The 22,290-nt window shown below is 38.2% G+C and overlaps 4 protein-coding genes across 4 annotated transcripts; 2 read left to right on the top strand and 2 right to left on the bottom strand.

Annotated features, from left to right (window-relative positions):
* Positions 1–250: 250 nt before the first annotated feature.
* Positions 251–2,760, bottom strand: LOC123864818 (stromal cell-derived factor 2). Its single transcript, XM_045905520.1, has 4 exons — positions 2,622–2,760; positions 2,250–2,445; positions 1,728–1,952; positions 251–1,247 (listed from the first exon to the last, which is right to left on the bottom strand). The coding sequence occupies exons 1-4, from the start codon at positions 2,707–2,709 to the stop codon at positions 1,070–1,072; spliced, it is 687 nt and encodes a 228-aa protein (XP_045761476.1). The 5' UTR covers positions 2,710–2,760; the 3' UTR covers positions 251–1,069.
* A 375-nt stretch (positions 2,761–3,135) lies between these two features.
* On the top strand, positions 3,136–4,266 carry LOC123864821 (steroid receptor RNA activator 1-like). Its single transcript, XM_045905526.1, has 3 exons — positions 3,136–3,329; positions 3,406–3,819; positions 4,029–4,266. The coding sequence occupies exons 1-3, from the start codon at positions 3,296–3,298 to the stop codon at positions 4,181–4,183; spliced, it is 603 nt and encodes a 200-aa protein (XP_045761482.1). The 5' UTR covers positions 3,136–3,295; the 3' UTR covers positions 4,184–4,266.
* A 305-nt stretch (positions 4,267–4,571) lies between these two features.
* LOC123864764 (integrator complex subunit 4) lies at positions 4,572–15,144 on the bottom strand. Its single transcript, XM_045905427.1, has 16 exons — positions 14,958–15,144; positions 14,312–14,644; positions 13,850–14,098; positions 13,228–13,403; positions 12,932–13,124; positions 12,515–12,689; positions 11,936–12,141; positions 11,349–11,471; positions 10,257–10,392; positions 9,179–9,316; positions 8,651–8,810; positions 8,019–8,165; positions 7,505–7,731; positions 7,011–7,153; positions 6,463–6,682; positions 4,572–6,073 (listed from the first exon to the last, which is right to left on the bottom strand). Exons 1-16 carry the CDS (start codon positions 15,009–15,011, stop codon positions 5,874–5,876), a joined length of 2,880 nt encoding a protein of 959 aa, XP_045761383.1. The 5' UTR covers positions 15,012–15,144; the 3' UTR covers positions 4,572–5,873.
* Positions 15,145–15,677: 533 nt separating this feature from the next.
* Positions 15,678–21,774, top strand: LOC123864831. The gene is made up of 7 exons (XM_045905541.1): positions 15,678–15,950; positions 16,503–16,712; positions 17,060–17,729; positions 19,089–19,349; positions 19,777–19,971; positions 20,321–20,560; positions 21,497–21,774. Exons 2-7 carry the CDS (start codon positions 16,521–16,523, stop codon positions 21,760–21,762), a joined length of 1,824 nt encoding a protein of 607 aa, XP_045761497.1. The 5' UTR covers positions 15,678–15,950; positions 16,503–16,520; the 3' UTR covers positions 21,763–21,774.
* The last annotated feature ends 516 nt before the right edge of the window (positions 21,775–22,290 follow it).

Genomic DNA, 22,290 nt, shown 5'->3' with positions numbered 1-22,290 from the left:
CCAAAACCACTTTTTTTATGATTAGGTAAGTACATTATGTTATGTATTAACTTAAATATGAAACTTGTTTTACTATCTAGGTATATTATTTTAGAAAAAGATTTTTTTTATGTTCATCCATTCCTTTCCATCAAAATAAGCCCTCAGTATTACTGTATGATACATGGATGCTCTTGAAGCACATTTCTCAGCGATGTGTTGTAAAGCATATCTTCATTTGACAATAAAATTTAGTAAAATAAAAATACTGTTTTTCATTGTCACGTTTTAATAAAACATAATGGTTTTTAAGATAAAGAATAAACTTAATAATGTAAGAACAATAAATTGCTTCTATTATATATTTCTACTGATAACACAACATAAGATTTGCATATTTTTCCAATACAGGTTGCTTGTTTAAAACCTATATGGGTTGGTTGATAGTTAAATGATTTGCTATCCAGATTATGAATATTACTAGACCATGAATGAATATCCTAATAAATGGTGTCAACCTGTTGTAGAAGGACACGCTGGAACTTGCTTTCTTTGACAATATTGCTGTTTATATATTATATAATATTAATGCATTTATACTAATTTAACAGGAGTAAAGACGAAAGTTATCAGTTTTGTGAACAATTATTCAACCATTTTGGTATTTCAATGTGTAGGTTAGTTCAAAGGTTTAGTTTTAAGTTTCTTTGATATTCTCTATATCACACTTAATAACACTACCCATATTACAAATGCAAAAGTGTTTGTTGGTTTGTCCTTCAACACGTCACAGCCAAGTAACGGATCGATTTTTAGCATGCATATAGTTAAGGTCTAGAAGAGTGACATAAGCTACTTTTTATCCCGGAAAATCAAGAGTTCCTAAGGGAATTTTAAAAATCTAAATCCACACAGACAAAGCCACAGGGATCTGCTTGTAAATTATAAATTCAAATTAAAAGAACAAGTAAGTAAATAAATAACTGGAACTCTAGCTGTAGTACTAATTTGGACTTCATCCATTGCTTATATTATAGGAAATCACAATTTATACAAAACTCCTAAGATAATTATATTAATTATTATACAATTATAACTCTGTGTGTATAATCTGTGCATGTTGGTGCGGTAACAAGTCACTTGGGTGGACGAATAGACCTTCTTGAGGTTGCCAGTCTGTGTATGCTCCATACTGTGAAGATACTCCTACAATTTCTCCCTGGCCACTGATTGGTCTACCAAAGGTTCTGCCGGAACCTGCCAGATATCTGAAATCAAATCACACAGATAATGAGCTTCTTAATTGTGACCTTTTTTGAAACAGCCATAAGTTCATAAACTTGATCAACAAATGAACTACTATCAACTATGAGTGTAATGTTATATTTTCTCTACTAACTTGTACTACCTAATACATTAGATATTTTTTTTAACTAAATAAATAGGTAACCTTATTGAGTGGTTTATTTTAGTTATTTGACTAAACTTACATAAATTAAGAAAGCCTCAATTTACTATTAATTCATTTGAAATAATAATAAACCCATCTAAATATAATATATCAATAATTGTCAGAATTATAAAAAAAAAAGGTTATGTAAAGTATTAAAAAATGAATTTATAAATGATTAGAAAGTCTCATAGATAAATTGTTTAAATTAAACATCTTCTTTGAGAAATATTCTAAGTTCTCAATTCTAGTAGCTTCTGCACCTGCCAAAAATAAATAATAAGAAAAATCTACTTACGCTGAGGTATCAATGTGTCGAAATTTAACTGGTGTATCCCTCCTCCAATAGTCATTATTGCAGACTACGGTCCAGTTGTCACCAGTGTCGCCCTCCCCATTCTCATCCCCATAACATGAGACCTCCTGGTTGCCGGACAAGGGAGATGAGAAGTAATGTGAGTGCAGGTTCTTCTTGGTGGATACATGCTGCAGTCTTATATTGGTGTTACATTTTATTGGCGCTCTGAAATATAAAGTATTACACTGAATACAAGTTTTATTTACAGATTTAAAATAAAAATCATAATGGGACTAGGTCTTTTTAATACACAGGTGTACATTAGTGGCAGTCGGCAGATGTGACAGAGCAGAAAAGTTTAGAAAATCAGATTTTTGTTAAAAAGCCATTTCAAATCTCACTTTTTTGGCTATGTAACTAAGTAAGCAAACTATTGCTTAATATAAGCCATTTTTTTTTTTTGATGTAGCTAAAGTAAAACTTTACTGGTCTCAAAGAAAAAGAAAAAATTAATGTCCTTACCCCCTTTTACAAGTTTCTCCTGTAGCTGCTTTAACCAGCCAATGGCTATTATGGTCGTCGGTCGTCTCGACAGCGGTCACAGATTGCTGCCCCGAACCTGATCCGTACTTCACATCATGAGAATGAAGTCGTAACTTCAAATCTGTGTTCATTAACTTCAAAATCGAACCGCACGTTACAAATTCAGCCCTCGATCCTGTAAATACAACAAATAAAATAAGTTTCCATTCACGAAACGTCTAATGCATTTAATATCCCTCATCCTCCCCTAATATAAGGCCACGTAATTGTTAAGCATGGATCTCGACTTCGAGAGATAAACAATAATGCTTCAATGAAAATGTATTTCAATGACGTTAGATATAGCCTTACCTTCAACCACCTGAAAAGCCCATAAAGATACTAGTAATAATACCTTAGCAAAATAAATATAGTTATTGAAAAACTTCCCCAAAACCATTTTTTTCAATTTTACAAGCAACCCACCAAGCACTTCCTCAATGACTGTTAACATGACACATGACAATTTGACAATAATATTGTCAATTTTGACATTACAAGATAACAGTGGTTTTTTTTTTCTCTCTCGTCTGGCTTTACACTGATTAGCCAATGTCAAGTTTGTAGGTATTCACAAGTTATGGAAACTATATGTATATAAGTATGAACACCACCGCAGACGAAGTCTATAACAGTGTTTCTACTGGTTTCCACCTTTTTCGTTCATAAAATAATTCAATGAACCATAGTTTTGAACGGACCTATGCCTATAGGTCTGTGGAACGGACATGCATCCGAAATCGTAAAAAAATAGACAATGATGATGACATAGGCACAAGTGTCAAATTGACATAGAAATCGGTGATAGAAATCACCGAATACCGAATACCGATTGACATTTGTAGATTTCACTGATTCGACGTTTTACTTTATTTATAATTCCCTAAAAATTCTAATTAGAATTAAATACCTTGACTATAGGATTTATTGTTAGTCTGTACACATTTTCTTTATTATTTTCTTGAACAGTTGCACACACAGTGGTCATGGAAAATTGTGAAAATACTTCAAATAATAAAGGTAAAGTTAACAAATTTTTCCCCAATATATTTTATGCAGTCTCAGCAATTTAAATAAAACAATATTGTTGTTTTAGTGTCATTCGACCCTGGTTGGAACGACCCGCCGAGTTTTGCGTACAACGCAAGCCAGACAACTACGCCTAATAGACCACGGAATTTCCTAAACAAAAGAGTGGCTTTTCCTTTATCTGGTAACAGTAACACTGCAATACCACCTCCGATGATTAACTTACCACCTTTACTGACAACAATACTTCCTCCTGTACAAATCCCACCATTAGAACCCAAACCTCAAGATGATATTCAAATAGATAGTGAAAGCGTGCTAAAAGAAGTTAAAGATATTTTATTAGAATTCCTAGAGTCTAGTAGCGAATTGGGAACGAAAGCAGAGAGCATTAAGAAGAAAATAGGAATAATGGAAGAAATGTGGTTGAGCGGGAAGCTAAACAAACAAATTCAGATACAGATGAAAGACTTAGCATGTGGTAAATTAATTGCATTTTAGTTTCATTATAACAATACATACCATTATTTTTCCACAAATTTATACTTTTTACTTACTAAGTAAAAGTATTATGAACCTGTAGTATATTAGTTACCATTTGTCGTGACATTGGTACCTTTGACAAGAAAAGTTTGATAATAATTGTACCAATAAATGCAGGCAAATTAAGTTTGAGTTTTATCTTTTCAGCTCTTAGAGATGACAATCCAACTGAAGCAGATGATATCCACAAAGCTCTAATGGTTGATCATGTAAGCTCCATATCAACCTGGATGCCGGGAGTCAAACACCTCATCTACCACTGTATTGCTCGTTCTGAACTATTATCTATTGATAAAGAATAAAAAGAACCGGCCCACTCTGGGCTGATAACCTCAAAAAGGTGGCAGGTAGATAAGGAAGAGGATAACTGTGTTTGGTGGTGATAGGGCTGTATGTCCAGCAGTGGATGTGTGCAGACTTGAATTGAATTGTATTGGAAAGCACAAATGCATGGATTCATAGCATGAAAGTAGTAAAATGGCTACTGTCGGACTGAATGTGTGTACTATTTTATATTTATAGTACAAAATGGACTGTTAAAAGCACACTTGGCAATGTTACATTCTCCAGTATGTATTACATACTTCAGAATGTAACATTTTCAAGTGTGCTTCACACATCAGTGGGGTTATTTTGTGTCTCGAAAATGTTATTTCAATAATATTTAACTTATTTATTTTATTTTAATAATATTTATTTAAATAACATTTTGGTGACACAAAGCTTGTGCTCTCCAGCAGTGCCTCCTTCAAGCTACTCTACATTGGCAAAGTGCATTATGCTGGGCTGACACTACAACAAACCACCAATCAAGAGAAGTAATGTAAGAGGGTTATAATGAGAGATGTGTTCATATCTCACCAGTAGGATTGCTTCATTTTTAAAACTAAGCTCATTGAACCAATTGTTTATAGCTACAGTTAACATATAAGCCAACTAGATTAATAACTTTTATATATTACAAGCAATTAGCACCATTATTAAGTTTTTTTTTTTTTGGAGACACAGTTTTAAAGCTAAACAATAAGTTTCAGTGAATCTTCACCTGTACTCTGATTTTGTGCTTGTGACTAAATTATATATACCTAATGTTATTTCAATTCCATAATCGCTGGTTCATACTATTCTATTGTTGGACAGCAATGTAATCCAGCACTATACTACTTGAAAAATAGAGAACTAGTTTTATATAATTCATTGGAGTTATCGGGTCTAGTCACAAAAGTGATTTTATGAAAAATGGTAAGAAGTCAAAGTGTTAAAAAAACAAAAATGTAAGTGTAGGAGGTTATTTTATCCAGTCAAAGACATGGATTTATATTTACATCGCTGTAACCAGTATAGTTTTATTTATTCCAGTTAAGTGTATAAAGCTACATTTTGAAGTTGTGTGTGTAAATAAATTAATACTATTATTGTTATATTTTTTATTATTTGTAAAAATAATATTACCTAAATAAAACACATTAATTTAAAGTTTTAACTTTATTCTTTTATTTAATCATTACCTGTATATGTGTAGCATAGGTCAGGTCGAGACGGTAATCTGAGATGAGGCGGGGGGAAGCCCCGCACACCTCTTCTTTCTTTCTTTCTTCTCTCTGGGCTGGTTTCCGCACTTAAACGTTTCCGTCTGTTGCCCGCACACCGCTATCCCGCTCTAGATTAGCGGCGGGGCGTCCCCACCCCGGTTGCCATCTCGACCTGTCGCGTACTATACATTAAATTAGGCTGAAATGGTCACTATACTCATAGAAACCATTTCAGTGCAATCCAGATCACTACTGGCTGTTAAAGAAGTCCAATAACAAACTTCACTCACAGAGCCGCTACACATACGGCCGAAAGGTGGCGACTTTTTGTCAAACAATATTGACCACTGATTTTTTTAGAAAAATATTCAAATAACTGATTGTTATTTTTCTTGGTGATTTACGAATTGTCCTTTACAAATCCCTGCAACTTTCTTTGCATATGATGAAATAGTAAGTCCTATATGCCCCGTTTGATGGGTTTAGGAGCTACGGTGACGCGCACCGGCCGACACAGCTCGATCAATGGCGCGGCGTCTCGACTGCTGCCTTCTTCCACCGCGAGGCACACAGATATGTCCACTCCACAGGGCTCCGTCCATACACTGTGCGATATTAGGACTTTGGTAAGGATACGCACGTTTTCGGTGCCATCGTCATCTGAAACAAAAATGAAATTTTGAAATCTCAGAATTCTATACTTTATGTACATTATGTAGTTGGTTTTGACAAAATGGATATATTAATGTTATATTTTTCAAGTTTATCTAGATAGATGACTTCACTGAATTCCCATGGAAATTCAAGCATAACACCAATTAAATCGAAATACGACGAGCAAAGCTGGATTGCGTTCGGGTACTAATGTTTTAGTACACACAGGGCACATTTAGCGTGGGTATAGTCCGATCTGAACTACTAGTTTTCAAGTGAAAAAAGTGAAGTCTTGAAAGTGAAGTGTAGTGGTCCAAGTGGACCATCGGACCACTTTCCGCCTCTAGAGCCACGCCGGTGATGAGGCCCGCACTGTGGCAGGCTACAATACTCACTTGTGTTGGTATGGTCGAGCGGGCGCAGATGGTCGCGCGGCGGCACTAACGCGTGCACGCGTGTGTCGGGGTACGCCACCCGCACTCTGAGAGCGGACGGGTCTTTCACTCGGACCACTTCCGCCTCTAGCGCCACGCCGGTGATGAGGCCCGCACAGAAGCGCAGCACTGTGTCGTTATCTGTGGCAGGCTCTATTATGCTCGCTGAACACATTCGAATCTGAAATTTATGAATGAAGTTTAGTCTAAGCAATGCATATACACAATTATAACATACTAGCGACCGCGCGTGAGAATTTCGGAAAATCCGCCTTATTCCTGTTTCTAAAGAGAAGGCGTTGATGAATCAGTCATTCACTGAGTCAAGACTTCTTTTTATAGGTATAGATTTTTTATAATGTCCGACGACATCACTGGAGGACGCTCGCCTAACACCGAGAAGAGAAGCACATGAGGAGGCCATGTCAAACAATGGAGTAATAAGGACTAACTTTCTTTTGGAAAGAACAAAAGAAGATGTATAAATTGTGCGGGTTATGGTGAGTCACCTTGAGGTTGGGCTTGGGGATGACGGGCAGCGGCGCCGACAGCAGCAGCGGCTGCACGGCGCGCGCCAGCGCGGCCGGCTTGTGCTCGCCGCTCTGCGACAGTTGCTGGAACACCGCTATAGTGAACGGGTCGGGCTCCACGCCTGGAGGCAAACATACTTTCCTAAATAAACTTTATTTATTTATTTTATTTAAACATCTTTAAAGCTGAATAGAAAAAATACAAATACAAAATATTTATTTCGATAATTTTTTTTTTACTTTTAATACTGACAAAAAATAAAATATAGGATAGACTTAAAGACAAAGGGTGGCCCTAGTTTTTAGTCTTATTAGCCCTCATCTGTAATCTTACAAACGGATATTTCAATTAATATTCTGTTTGACTGATTTTTATGGAACTTTGCTCATAAATTTTGTAAACTTCAACTCTCTTCAGTCAATGAAAGCAGTCATTTTCTTGGAAACTCCATAAATCATTGGGCCAATCTAACCTGCGGAGGCTAATATCCTGTCCAGCAGTTCGGCGTGGTGCGTCAAGGCGGCGGCGGCGGATAAAGCCGTGGCCGCACTGGCGGAGTTGCCAGTGTTGCCAGTGCCAGTGGTGGCCACTGTGGCACTCTCCACCGCAGCGATGAGCCTCGCCGCGCACACTCGTAGCGCGAGTTGCCATACGCACGCGTTCTCTTGCTCTGTTACAGCGCTGAATTGGTATTGTAGCCTGCATGGATAAAAAAATTAAAAGTTTTATTTATCTACGCAATGAAGGAAAAATTAAGTGTCTATCTACACTTTAAAATAAGAAATCTCCTTTTTTTACTTAAAAACATCTCTGCATAACCTAATGTTTGAATCATTTTGTCAGTACAAAAAAAAAAGGCAACCCTTTAAAAGTTTAGAGATTGTTTTAGGGAACATGACAAAAAGCGCGAAATCTAATCAAATCACCAGAGGTTCAGACAAGTTCTACTGAGAAGAGTCGGCAAGAAATCCAGCAGTACTCCTTACCTGAGACAGTCAGTAGTCAGTTGTTGCAAGGCGTGCGCGGGCGGCCCGCTGGTCGCGTTGAGCGCCGTGTGCAGTGAGAGCACGCACCGCGCGAACAAAGCGGTGAAGTTCGCCGCACCAGACACCATAGGCTCCATTTCCGATAACCTGGCAAAAATTAATTCGTCATAAGTACGTATAATCTTCACGCGCGGTTGAAATAAAATGAGAAAGAGACGTTTGTTAAATTTTACCGGAGTGCTGTGCGAGCTGAATTAAAAGACAGAGAAACGCGCTTATTTTTTGAAATTGCACTTTATTGCATCACAAGAGAATCGGTATTTATTTAAAAGATTTTGCGAAATGAGTCTTCTATCCCTGGTACTATTAGTATATTGGAGACAGGATAACATTGTTGAAATGTTGCGCTGTCGACTATCGTTGCCTTGCTTTTCTTATTAGGAGTCTGTTGAATATAGTCTAAGGCTGAGATCTTTAGAGCACACTTACACTTTGCTCAGACTTAGAACACTGTTAAAATGAGACAGCTTTATTTATACCTACCGCTGGCATAAGTCTGTCTTGTTTTAATTGAAACTTAAGTTTAAGCAAAGTCATAGTGCTCTCTATAGATTTCAACATAAGTCGCATACTTGTTGAGCTGCTCCTCCGCCGACTGCAACATCTTGAGCCTCACGGTAGTGGACAGGGTAACATTGTCGATGTGTTGCAGCACGGTGTCAAAGAACCGCCTCACCGCGCTGTCGTCCATCGTTGCCTCGCTTTTTTCGCTGCGAGATTGTTGAGCTCCGCCTGGAACCAGTATTTCATTACAAAATTCTTCGCCAAAGAAACTTATACTTTATAAGTCAAGGTTCATTTGCATAGGACCGCTAATCATTACTCACCTATCGGCAGGTGCGGTAACAGGTGCGACATGGTGCTTGACCGTGTGCTCTTCGAACAGAGGCGGCATTGTGGTGCAGTGCTGAGCTGCGTTCAGCACCAAAATCAACACGCACATATGGGTCGCTAAATGCCGATCATTACTCACCTATCGGTAGGTACGGCATGGTGCTTGACCATGTGCTCCTCGAACAGAGGCAGCATTGTGGTGCAGTATAGAGTCGCGTTCAGCACCAGAATCAAGACGCACAATTGGGCCGCTAATCATTACTCACCTATCGGCAGGTGCGGTACCAGGTGCGGCATGGTGTCGCGCAGGTAGGTGTAGTGCTTCACCGTGTGCTCCTCGAACAGAGGCAGCATTGTGGTGCAGTGCTGAGCCGCGTTCAGCACCAGAATCAACACGCACATGTCTTTAGCGTGTTAGTCAAGGAATTTCACTATATACAAAGATTTTTCTAAACAGAAATACTTTTCTAATCAAAAAACAGATGCTTTTGAAATTTGCTACCGCGTCTTTGAGTGCCGTTCAGACCAAGGTCCCTTCAGTGCCAGTGCCGAAATTTCCGATATGTAGGTATTTTTAACCGTCTAAGCGTATGGTAGTGACATCTATACCATATACATGGTGAGAAGTTAATATGGGGCTCTCTTAATTACGTAATCCCATGCAAATGACAAAGACAAAAAGTCAGTGGGCACTCACCCTTTTGAGTGACCAACCAATCACAACCGAGCCTATGTTTTCAGTAGATACTACTCTATCCACGAAAAAAAAAGTCAGTTCGGAAAACATAGCTTACAATACTCTACCTATAGCTTTATTACGCTGATTGTGGCTTTATACTGTGACATTACAGTCGACGATCTTCTTTAAAATACCCATGTTACAATAGAGCTTTCTTTATAAAGTCAATGTCAAAGTCAAAATCATTTATTCAAAGTAGGTACAATTGTACTCCTTTTAATGGTCGAAATTGTTAAAATTGTACGATATAGTGGTAGTATAATGTTTAAAGTACGAATTAAGTTTTATAAAGTACGAATGTATAATACTTTACATATATTTTTTTTAATAATAAAATAGCGAGCAAACGAGCAGGCGGGTCGCCTGGTGTTAAGTGATTACCTCTGCCCATGAACATTTGCAGCACCAGAGGTACCGCCTGATGCGTTGCCGGCCTTTCAGGATTGGTTAGTCCGCCCTCCGCCCCTTGAATAACCCCATGTTGTAATGTAATGGCAATACCGCCGATGGGAGTTGATTCCACAGCACACACACACATGCATGTACGTGGAAAAAAGGAGTTTCTTTAAGTATCTGGAGTTTTATAGTTTTTAGTTAAAGGATACAAGCTGGATCTTCGACGTCCGGTTCGGGCATGTCGAAGAACGGATGCACGGCGAGCAGGCGGGTGGCGAGCGGCAGTACTAACGTCGCGTGCTTGCTGCCCATTTGTTGCACGCAGCGGAATGTTGATCGCTTATCCTGTTGAAATCCATACTCCATACTAATATTGTAAATGCGAAAGTGTGCCTGTCTGTCTGTTAGCTTTTCACGGCCCAACAGGTTGACCGATTTTGATATTTGGTACAGAGTTAGCTTACATCTCGGGGATGAACATAGGCTTTTTATCCCGGAAAATTAAAGAGTTCCCATGGGATTCTTAAAAGCCCATACGTTTAACCGATTTCTACGGAATATGGTACAGAGGTAGCTTGCGTCCCGGAATTTGGCATAGGCATTTTTTATCCCCGAAAATTAAATAGTTCCTACGGGTTTTAAGCAATCTAAATCGACGCGGACGAAGCCGTGGGCTTCGTCTAGTACAAAATAGTTGAAATACAAAATTTCGAAGGACGAGACGAAGCCGAGTACTACCCGGGTCGTTAATCGCTATTTCGGCCGGATTTGTATAGTACTTTTCTCTCATTTACGAGGAGACAGTAAATAAATGAATTCGAGAAAAAGTTACACTGCAGATTGCGCAGTTAGACGACGATAATAAATTCAACACTTGCCAAGTGAAATCTGATAATCTTCTTTCAATGAACTAAGTGTGTACCTACTCATTTTTATTAAACAAGTTTATTAAAATTGTATCAAAATGATAACTTCAACATTCACTAATTCGACTGCGCGGTTATTAAATCTTTTAAAAAGAAATGCGCATTCAGTCTTTTATAATAATAAATTTTATATGTACCTAAAACAGCTAATTTATAATATGTATTAGTGTGCATTTAAAGGACCTCGTTAGGCAGAATGAAATGTCCAACAATTTGTATTATCATCCTGTTGGAAATTGCTGACTTGTTAATTGGTGTTGGTCTTTGGGGAACAAAAGGAGTCGATTGACGTTTTTTTTTATTTTTTCATTCAGCTGCTGCAGTTGGTACAGTTTTGATGAAGCTTAGCTTCAGTTACAGCTACATTTTAGTTACCTGTGGATATCGTTTGAGATTTTCCAGTATCTTATCGATACACATTTCGAGGCACGTCTTTGATGCGACCGTACAAGAGCCAAGCATTCTGTGTAGTCCTTCCCTCACGTCCATTGAATAATCCTGTAAAAAATATAAAGTTAAAGACAGAGGCACAGACTCTTACTCTCTAACTCTCCCTCCCTTTCCCTTTCTCACTCTCCCTCCCTCCCCCTCTCTTTCTCTCTCTCACCCTCATTATTAAGGGTGTTGACCATAGTGATAGTATTTTTCTTGGGATAATAATGTGTTCGCTACTTATCCTAGATCCTTCCAAATACAACTTGACAAAGAGAACAAGTTTTTAGACCTTTAGGTATTACAGTCATTAATGTTTCGTGTTAGTGATAATAAGTGGGACTAACAATTTAACACACTGCTGAGACATAATGCTAAATTCAGACTTCTGAATTAGGGCATCCATCGAGTTACCGAGTTAGGTCAACATTGCTTAACAAATACAATTCATTGATGTGCATTATCACAACTAGCCCACATATCCTTCAAAATCTATTATAAAAAGTTTTCAAATTATTATTGACGCTTACCTCTAAAGCGCCCAAAATGATTTCCAACTGGTCCTCCCTCAGTATGATGTGATGTGATATCCTCGTGAGACTGTCGATGGCTCTGAGCCGCACATCCTCTATCTCGTCATTGAACATGTCCACTAGGAAGTCCAAGGAAGTAGTCGCGAACACTGTGTTCTCCATTGAAAGCTGACATACTGCTTCCACGGCGGCCGTGCGGACCTCTGCAATATTTTTTTAGTTTTTTCTCTTCTTTCTTAATTTAGGTATTTTTACTGTGTTAAAATTAAGTAATACGGGGTATTTGTATTTTTTACGATAGTATTAGTAAGTAGGTAATAAGAACTTAAGAAGTAAAACGCAGACGTACGCATTGCGGGTCAAACCTCTGTGGTTCTTGCAACGCGTGCTACCTTTTTTTTTTTTCATTTGATACATGTGTGTCAGCCATTTGTCGTCAAGCGTAAGCCTATCCCACAATTGAATATATCTTCTGTTCTATCTATCTATATTCAAGTCCTGCGTAGAGCTGTCTGGGTGCGTCGTCCACCCACGCACCGCCCGCTCGCCCGGGCGTCCGAACGAACCAACTCTTACCCATGAACTCATCCTCAAGGCCATGCACAAAGGCGCCGGCCGCGCCGCCCGGCAGCAGCTGCACAGCAGCCTGCTCGATGAGCTGTCCGGGCGCATCGTCTGCCCAGCGCCGCCCGCTCGCCCAGGCACCCGAGCGAACCAGCTCTGCGCCTCGTTCGTGAGCCGTGCGCTTTTTCTGTACAACAGTTTTATTTATTACTGACTAGTCACTCGATGAAGACTATGTCCACATAGATTTAGATATTTGAAAAATTCTGTGGGAACGCTTTCATTTTTTCGGGATAAAAAGTAGCCTATATCCATTTCAGGCTAACAAGCTCAGGTCAAAACTAAATCGTGCGGATAATTCGCAGTCATAAGCTAGTCACTAATGGTCAATAAAATAATCAGGAAACAGGGAGCTTCAAACCAACTTACCTTCATGTTGCTCATGAGTTGTTTATCCAACGTCTGCAGCAGGAATCTATCGGACACGGCACGCGTAGTTCCGAGCAAGGAACAAGACAGCGCGCGCACTTGCATGGACAGGTCATTAACAGCAGAACAGATGCGAATAAATGCGTCGTCCACAAGTCTCATTGTTGTTTCGCCGTCTTGTAACGTCACCGAGCTGTGGAGTGAAAAATATTCGTAAATATCCGGCTCGAAGGACCAAAAATGACATAAGTCAAAATAAAAATGTTTCTTATTCCTTAAAATCTAAATCAACTTACTTCTCCGGATATTTACTGCCCAACAGCCACACAAGTTTGAGCGCGACTTCTCTCACAATCTCATAGTCATCTGACAGAGCAGCGCACACTAGGTCGTACAAGTCAAAGCTGATCGTCAACCCGCGCTCATGTAACGTGAGTAGAGATTGGAATGCCTCACAGCGGACCCTTGCATCCTGTACAAAATAAATATTGCAAATTCAGAAGGTGTTTTTATCTCTATTAAAAATTTCAATTGTTTATTTATTACAATTTTTATAATAGTGTTTTACCTACACCTCCAGAAAATTTCTAAATAATGCTTAAATATGCTTTATAACAACTAGACCACAAATCCTTCAAGATATTTGTTTTTATATATTGGTAGTTTTAAGAGATTATTGTTATAGCTTCTCTTTTACCATGCATTCATGTCATTTTAAGTAGATTTCATAAGATAATTTAATCAAAATTAGGTGACATAATATTAAACATTCATCATCACCATCAATCCATCACTAACTCACTACTGAGCATGAATCTCCTCTCACAAAGAGAAGAGTTTGGCCATGGTTCACCATGCTGGCCAAGTGAGGTTTTTCAGACTAAAACAATAACTTAATATTTTTTATAGCATAAATACCTCAGCGTTACTATAATCTCCAAGCAATTTAATGATAGCATCAGCCTCAGCAATCATTTCTGTGGTCCTATCCGGCTCAGGACATATGGGGTACAGTTCACTCATGAGCTGCAAACACCTGCATTTCACTTGATGGCTGGTGTCCTTCAAATTGTCTCTAGCCACATTGACTAGCCGCATCATGAGGATTTTGTCCTCACTTAGTTTATTGCCTAGTTTCAATAATGTTGCTATTCCTTGTGCTATTACCTGAAAATGATTATTATTAGCATAATATATAAAAACACTTCCATGCTCTATCCATGGAGAAAAGTTAATAAAGGGCTCTCTCTGTTACATAATCCCATACAAAAAACAATGACAAAATCAACCAATCACAATCGACTGTATGTTTTCCATACTAACTTGTTTCCTTGATTATCAAAATTAATTATTGAGAAATTGATTTAATATATCACATACCTTATGTGAAGTTTCATTCTTAATTAAATGTATAGTTTCATCAATCAGGTTGTTAAGGTTTGCTCCAGGGCACTCTAGCCCAATATCACAAAACAACCACAGTATTTTCACCCTTACAACCGACTCTTCCTCTGACTGAAAATGCTCTGAAAGCTTTTTGATTGCTTCTTCAACATCCGACTCTTGGAACTGAAGGCAATCTGAGATACGGAGCAGCAACTGCAGGGCCTCATCACTTGATTTGCATTTCTCAAGTAATCCCACAAAGGCTGCTGCCGAGCTTCCTATTAGTGGCTTTTTAGCTAAATGCAACTTTTTTGATACCGGACCATCCTGATAAAAGAAATTTTAATAGGATAGATGTTTATCCAAGTAAACTCTTACAGGTGCTTTTGAATCTTCAAAATAATTTAGAATTTCTAATTTACATCACACTAACCTCGGTTCCTATATAAAGTAAATGAAAGGTTACCCTAAGATTCACAATAGCACAATTTTCATAAGATTAAAATGCAAATTCACATATTTTTTTTGCCCAAATGATAAATAGTCATCAAACAACCCGCAAATAAGTAGGTAATTATTTGAAGTTTTAAAGTATTAATCACAAGAACATATAGGTATTCTTTTAACAAAAAAATGTTACCTGGAATGATTTGTTGTATTCAGCCAAAGCTCGTTTTTTTAGAACAGCTGCCATTCTATAAAATCTGGATTTTATTTAGAATGTGAAAATTACAATTGTTTTTGCGTAAATTAAAATAAATAGCCTAACTTTGTACACTGTAGTACATGAGTACAATTCAGTTTTGAATTTTGTTTGACAATTTGACAATCACTTAACATAATCATTGCCTTGGCAATATGACAAATCGAAAGATTTTATGGCCTTCTACACGATCGGAACCAACCACCAACAGAGGTCACCTTGGATAAATTGATGTAAATCAACCGTATGGACGTATGTAGGTTTTTGTCATTTTTTGGTTGCGCAACTGAGCGACAACATTGAGTCAGCTTCGATCGTTTGGACGCCTGTTTGCCCATTTGGCTGTATTATTTTTATAACTCTACTAGTAATATACTAGTAGTAGGCATTGGTAGTAGGTATCGGTACATAAACAGATAAGTTGATCCAACCATATTACCGAGTCGACTGAAATCTAGTTTGGCTGATGCATCCAAGGTGACCTCTATTGGTGCTTGGTTTCGATCGTGTAATCGCCTTTTAAAAATGATGCAAATCATAGAGCAAAGATCCGAAAGATCCATTTCTAAACGTTCACTGATGTCATTTATTTCAAAACGTCAAGTTACTGTCAAACCACAGAGTACTTTTTCTTGTGTCAAACGTCAATATGACATTTTGCAATTTTCGCAATTGTGATCAATTTTGATTTGATTAAGCAATTTGCGAATTCTTGAAAAAATAATTTATGAGGCTAACTTTCAATAAAATGTATATAAAATTGAAATAAAAAATACAATATTTCAAGTTCGCAAATTATGTTGATTAGGGGTTTCTCATAAAGTTTGAACTTTGAAATTTGAATCTAGTGTAGGTATGCTAAATGTGTGCCATGAGATTAGCATGATGAAGATTTAAAAGTTCGATGCTACACGTAACACTCACAAAAAGGTAACAGAAATTATCAAAAGAAAATCTCAGTATAAGAAAAGTCTTAAATTTAGATAGATTTATAGGTTACATCATATAGTTTTTTATTAAATTAATGGTTGTAGTTTCTTGGAAAAGAATTAGTAAAATGGCCTTGTAAGGTGTAATATTATTAAGGCTCCCCCGTGCCCAAAGGCCGAGCGGGATAAACCATTTCACTATTACACAATTGCTTGGACACTGTTTCTTTTACCTAGGCAGAATAGCTCATTGTTTTAGAATCAACTCCAACATCATAAACAGCTGATTCATAAAATATTTGCACAAATGTAGCAAACACAAAAATCTATGGGATTAAAGATCAGGTCAAAGTGCATTAATTTACCACCTAAAAAATCACTTATCTGTGAACTAGGAATTGTGCCAATTTGGTTGTTAATGCTATAATATGTACCTACTAAACCACTGAGAGGGCTAAGGTGTGTTATCCTTTTCACAAGTCCTGCAGTAAAAATGGCATGATTTAGAGATTATCACTATTTACTTATAAGTCTTGTAAATCTTGTTTTACAGATGATGGGTAAATAGGTTATGCCATGTGGTGAGCGGAGAATGTCCGAACCTCAGTTGTTGGAGCGGAATTGCCTGAATGAGGGCAGTATGTCCGTGCCGGTGAACGTCAAGAGTCTGCAACCGCACTGGAAGGAGTTTGCATGTGGTGGCGGCGCGGCTTTCTGCAACATACTCTTGAGCTACCCATTGAACAAGCTTATATTTAGACAGGTAAATAAATGCATGCTTTTAATAATGGTTTTATATTGTCACTTAAGTTCTAACACCATTAAGTAATTTTTTAGTAGTTTTGACATTTTGATTGGCATTCATAATAGAAACTCAAGGAATGAAGTATCCAATTAATGTCCGAAATCTGGAAATGGCAAGTTTTTCTCTCCCTCTCAAGTGGCTCTCCTGAAAGCTCCTAAGTTTAATATGTTTTTGTTAAAGAAAGTTATATTTAGACGGATTATTATGCTTACTCAAACATACATTACATTACATTTCTTTTGGTTTCCCTGGTAAAAGAGCCATGACCGGTTCTATTAACTATTTGCTTTTTCTTTTAATTTCAGATGATGCATGGAGTGGAAGCGACATTTGCATTGGGCCAACTACGGAAAGAAGGTATGGGATACCTGTACCGTGGTATGCTTCCGCCTTTACTACAAAGATCCATGTCAATGTCCCTAATGTTCGGAGTGTACGATGAATGCCTACAGCCTCTCTTAGAGTACAAAGTTAACCCCTACGTTGCCAAAACAGTTGCGGGAGTAGTCGCAGGCTGTGTTGAAGCAACTCTGATGCCATTTGAAAGACTGCAAACATTGCTTATACACCCCAAATATCACAATCAGTTCAAAAACACAGCACACGCCTCAAGTCACATTGCTAGATACTATGGAATTAAAGAGTTTTACAGAGGACTTGTGCCTATTCTCTTGAGGAATGGACCTTCAAATGCCATGTTCTTCATCATAAGAGATGAAGTGCGTTTAAGACTACCTAAGCAAGAAAATTTGGTATATGAAGGCATACAGAATTTTATCGCGGGTGCTTCGATCGGTGCTTTCCTGAGCACATTGTTTTATCCCTTGAATGTTATAAAGATCGCCATGCAGTGTGAACTTGGAGGACCTCACCGAACACTAGTTTACGAATTCAACTATATTCTTAGAAAACGAGGATCCAAGTTCACAAATTTCTATCATGGAGCATTACTCAATATATCTCGAGCATTCTTAAGTTGGGGCATAATTAACGCTTCGTATGAAGTTTTTAGGAAAATTTTGTATCCCTAGTCACTATTACTGTTATACCTGATTATTATTTGTTGTTTATTATTAATTTTAATTTAAACTTGAGATGCAGTTTGTATATACGGTTTTTATTGAAGTATTATATAGCGTAAATTAAGTAGAAGCTTTATAATAAAATGCAGCATTTAATTAAGTGTCTTCACAAACTTGTACTTTGTACTCAATGAAATTGTGATCATAATATACATAATATTATAATACTTGTATGCATGTGATAAGATAAATATTTTCTTCAATCACATTCAAATAAATCAAAGATTCTATCACAGTTAAAAATTTTAATAGACACTTCAGTCATAATAAAATCGAATTCTGCAATAGTCTTGTAAAATATCTATTTAAATAAACAAAAATGTATATATAGAAACAAACTTTTATTATATACCGAAGTTTATTTACGACGTAGGTATATTGAGTAGATTATAAACGGAAATATAATTTCTCGGAAATTAAAAACGTGTTTTATATTTTTGCATGTCACAAAGCCATAATAATTTTCCGGTGTTTGAAATGAATTCCTTCAGTTGATAAAGCCGTGTAAGTTTGTTTGAATTATTGTGTGCTTACAAAACAGTAATATGTGAACAGCGATGCGATGAGTGATAATAATGAAACAAGTTCTCTATATCAAACATCGTACAGTTGTTATTTTATTAATAATAATAGCATTTATCGGTGAGTGAAGTTTTGTTTGTTATAGCTACAATAAAAATACATACTGACAATTTCAATCTCTACCTACTACGGTTCATGAGACTGATAGACCCACTGATAGACTGACAGACGATGGATAGGGTAGGTTTGGTAATAGGGTGCCGTTACAGATACGGAACCCTAAAAAGATAAATAGTGGACAGGGAAGCATTGTTTATCTCTATAAGAGAACCTTACCAGTGACCTTTGCCATTGGGAGAGATTGTAAATGAAGAATAAATAGATAGGTACAACCAAACAACAAATATAGGTTTGAGGCCAATTTTAGAGTTCCGTAACTCAAAAGGAACCCTTATATGATCACTTTAGTGTCTGTCTGTCAAGAAAATCATAGTTTTTTTATTAAGTGCTCTTGTACTATTGTACCGATCCTTTCGTGTGAGAGCCCGACTCGCACTTGACCGGTTTTTAATTTTATTGAGGTGGTCATTTTCCTTCACATTGGCCTGTGGCATTCCACACCTTAGCGGTTCATAGCAGAAACGGTAGATGCATTAGGTAAGATAACCCATGATTCCATTCAGTGAAAATAAATAAAATGTGATAGTGAACTTGCATGAACTGGTAACAGAGTCGAAACGCCCGAAGTACCGCGACGACTACCGTTACGAGAAGGCTTTCGACGCGTTCTACAAATTGCATCCCGAGGCGGTGAACTGGCATCAGTCTCGTATACGCTGTGAAGCCGAGGGCACCGAACTCTTCGTGCCAGCTAACTTGGATGAAGCTGATAGTATACCTCTACTCATCGCTCCGATATTGACGAAGTACGAAGGAGTTTACGTGGGAATACACGACTTGTACTCGGAAAGAACGTTTGTTACTATTAATGGTAAGCCCATCTATTGCTGCTTTTCTAAAACTATATGACTTAAGAATAAGATAAGCAAAACAAGTTAATACATAGCGCTCAACAGTGCGTCAAAGTCTTCAAAATAGTCTTATCATGATAAAATTGGTCTCCAAATAAATCCCCATCTGTTTTTGTACGATGCGCTGTCCGCTTCGTGTTCAAATTGGATTACAGTCCTACAAGGCTCTTTTGGCGCGTGGCCAAAATCGGAACTAAAGCCGCCATCTAGACTCTAGAGAAGTGCACTTTTTGATAGTTCGCTGTGTCGGCATAAAGCGACAACTGCGCCCTCACTCAAGTGCCAAAAGAGCCTTGTCGGACTGTACCTACTTGTTTTGTGCGCACTATATTATGATTGGGGTAAGCACCTAAGTTTCTATATGTAGGTATTATAAAATGATTCCAGGTAGCAGTTTGCAGGATACGATCTTGGAACTGCTGTGGGAACTGACGCAGCCGCTGCACAGCGGCGGCCGATGTGTTGCGATGCGCCGCAATGGGAAGCTTTTCGTAAATCCATGTTCTGAAAATCTTCCCTTTGCTTGCAAAATAAAAGCTTCCAGAATTATCTACTACCCTGAATGCGACACTTTTGACTCGCGTAAGATCTTTTCTACTGTTCTACTAGCTGCTGCCCGGCTCCGTTTCAAACTAATGGTGTTATAAATTTATAAAAACACTTGGGAACTATTTGGTTTTTCGGGATAAAAGTAGCCTGAATTCGTCTCCGGGATGGTTTGCATAATATTATCAAATCAATTTCAATTTATTTCCACAAATATATGCTTACAATTTGAAAACTCATTAAATGCTCGACTTCTTTCGAGTGGATTTAAGTTTTTTAAAAAGCCCGTAGGAACTCTGATTTCCCAAAGAGCGCCACCATACCAGGTCCTGAGCCTTCCTCATCCAGCCGCTCTCCGCCACAGTTGAACTAAAAGACATTTCAGGATGGAAGCTAGGCCCTAACGCCACATGCTACCTAACGCACGTAGAGCCACAGCCATGGCACGTGGCGTATTCGACCTGCTACTCAGCTGGCGGGCACCTCGCGATCTTAGACACGCGGGAAGAAGCCGAGTACACCCGGGAACTATTCAAACAAATAGACCAGCATAAAACGCCTGGTGACTTCGCCTTCCTTGGGTTTAGCGATTTGTTTCAACGATACCACTACCGGACTGTTCTCGGTAAGTCTTGTTCGAAGGGGCAGACATTATGAAATGTTATTTCATGTAGGACAGCGAGTGCCACTTGTGATAAGTCAAGACTCTACCACCGGTTCGGAAAGTTCTATTGAGAAGAGCAGGAAAGAAACTCATTGGTTTCTCCTTTTTTAAAAACAAAACAAAATTATTTTTAGACCCAACCTAGTTACTGGTACCTACTCGTAACTGCCCCAATATACTTAGGTATTATAGGAACTAGACATAATGACTCGTTACAGAAAAGTGATAACTATTATGTAGTAGGTAGGTAATAATAACAATAAACGCGGCTAACGCGTCATAACAAAAGATAAAAGAAGAGCGACTATGCTGCCGTACTAACGAATAGGGTGGTTTTGACTGAGATCGTAAAGATCTCGAAAGCTGAATCGGAAAAAAATCGGTCGAGTTCGAGTCCTTATTCTGTACCATCGAACAAGATATGACATTACCTTCTATTTGTTCTATCGGCAATAGAAATGCACTCTCTGAGAAAATTTCAACTCTCTACATAAAACGGTTCATGAGATACAGCTTGCTGACAGACAGACAGATGGACGAACAGCGGAGGTTTAATAATAGGGCCCCGTTGGCACCCATCAGAATCCTAAAAACGAGTAAGATTATGTAGGTACCTACAAGGTAGAGCCTTCCCCAGATGTAGGACTAGGAACTAAGTAGTCTTAAACGAAGCTTTAACAAAAGCCAGATTTTTCGTTCAAAAAATTCAAAATATTTTTATTCAATTAAACTTTTACAAGTACTTGTGAATCGTAAAGTTCATCTACCACTGGTTCGGAATGTCTTTCCTACTGAGAAGAACCAGCAAGAAACTTGGCACGGTATGATATGGTGATATTGTTGCTTCGCCCCGCACAACGCACGTCAGATAGGTAATAATTCAAATGCGATCCACAGGAGGAAAACTGCCCGCAAACCAGATAAACTGGGACTTCAAATGTCCCGGTAACTTTACGAAGTTAGAAGACCGCTGCGGCGGCATCCGTAGAAGCGGCCTTCTAGCCACCGGGACCTGCGGCATACCTTCCATGTTCTTCTGCGAGAAGCCCGCCACTGGCTCGTTCAAGCATAAAAAAACGTTACGGAATGACCCGAATAGGTATCGTAACAAGCATAAAGTTTTTGCAAAACTTGAAGATACGATGTTAGAAGAATATACTTGATACAAAAAGTGATGGGCTTTTGTTTTTCTTCACTAAGCTTCGTATAAATCCATTTGAGAAGCCTCGAGTGAGGCAACTTGGGGCAGCTCACAGCTCGAACCAACGTACGGTGTATGCAACGTTTGCTTGTTCTTACGGTATGGACTGGCTCCCTAGAGTCCCTGAAGCACGACAAAAAATAGCTTCAGCAAATTCGCCTCAGGTTGAGACAGCGTCTCTTGAAGGTGGTAGTCCTGGTCAGTCACGACCGATTCGGTCATTTGACTGAGGTCGCGCAAAAGTACTGATGAACGAATCAGTCGTTTTTGACCGATCCGGTTCAACCAGTCGCCACGAACCGAGAACGAAGAATGAAACTAAAAAATATTGAAAGAAATGATTGGTCTACAGATCATAGTAAAATAGTAATAGTAAGTAATAATATATAGATATGGACTAGGTAGGTATATTTTCCCAATATTTACCCTTATTGTTATGTTCATTGTAAAATCGTAGGTATTCCTATTTATTCCTATACCTACTTCATTT

Source organism: Maniola jurtina, chromosome 4 (assembly GCF_905333055.1).
Source record: "Maniola jurtina chromosome 4, ilManJurt1.1, whole genome shotgun sequence".
Lineage (NCBI taxonomy): Eukaryota > Metazoa > Arthropoda > Insecta > Lepidoptera > Nymphalidae > Maniola > Maniola jurtina.
This window is presented reverse-complemented; position numbering and strand designations above follow the sequence as displayed.

Coding starts and splice junctions, on each gene's coding strand:
- LOC123864818 (XM_045905520.1), bottom strand. CDS start 2,709: ATGGTTTTGGGGAAGTTTTTCAATAACTATATTTATTTTGCTAAGGTA. Junction 2,446..2,621: donor GGCTTTTCAGGTGGTTGAAG/GTAAGGCTATAT, acceptor TTGTATTTACAG/GATCGAGGGCTGAATTTGTA. Junction 1,953..2,249: donor GGAGAAACTTGTAAAAGGGG/GTAAGGACATTA, acceptor TTTATATTTCAG/AGCGCCAATAAAATGTAACA.
- LOC123864821 (XM_045905526.1), top strand. CDS start 3,296: ATGGAAAATTGTGAAAATACTTCAAATAATAAAG. Junction 3,330..3,405: donor AAATACTTCAAATAATAAAG/GTAAAGTTAACA, acceptor TTGTTGTTTTAG/TGTCATTCGACCCTGGTTGG. Junction 3,820..4,028: donor GATGAAAGACTTAGCATGTG/GTAAATTAATTG, acceptor TTATCTTTTCAG/CTCTTAGAGATGACAATCCA.
- LOC123864764 (XM_045905427.1), bottom strand. CDS start 15,011: ATGGCAGCTGTTCTAAAAAAACGAGCTTTGGCTGAATACAACAAATCA. Junction 13,125..13,227: donor GGCAGTAAATATCCGGAGAA/GTAAGTTGATTT, acceptor TTCACTCCACAG/CTCGGTGACGTTACAAGACG. Junction 7,154..7,504: donor CAGGATATTAGCCTCCGCAG/GTTAGATTGGCC, acceptor GTTTGCCTCCAG/GCGTGGAGCCCGACCCGTTC.
- LOC123864831 (XM_045905541.1), top strand. CDS start 16,521: ATGCCATGTGGTGAGCGGAGAATGTCCGAACCTCAGTTGTTGGAGCGG. Junction 19,972..20,320: donor ATGCGACACTTTTGACTCGC/GTAAGATCTTTT, acceptor AAGACATTTCAG/GATGGAAGCTAGGCCCTAAC. Junction 20,561..21,496: donor CCACTACCGGACTGTTCTCG/GTAAGTCTTGTT, acceptor TGCGATCCACAG/GAGGAAAACTGCCCGCAAAC.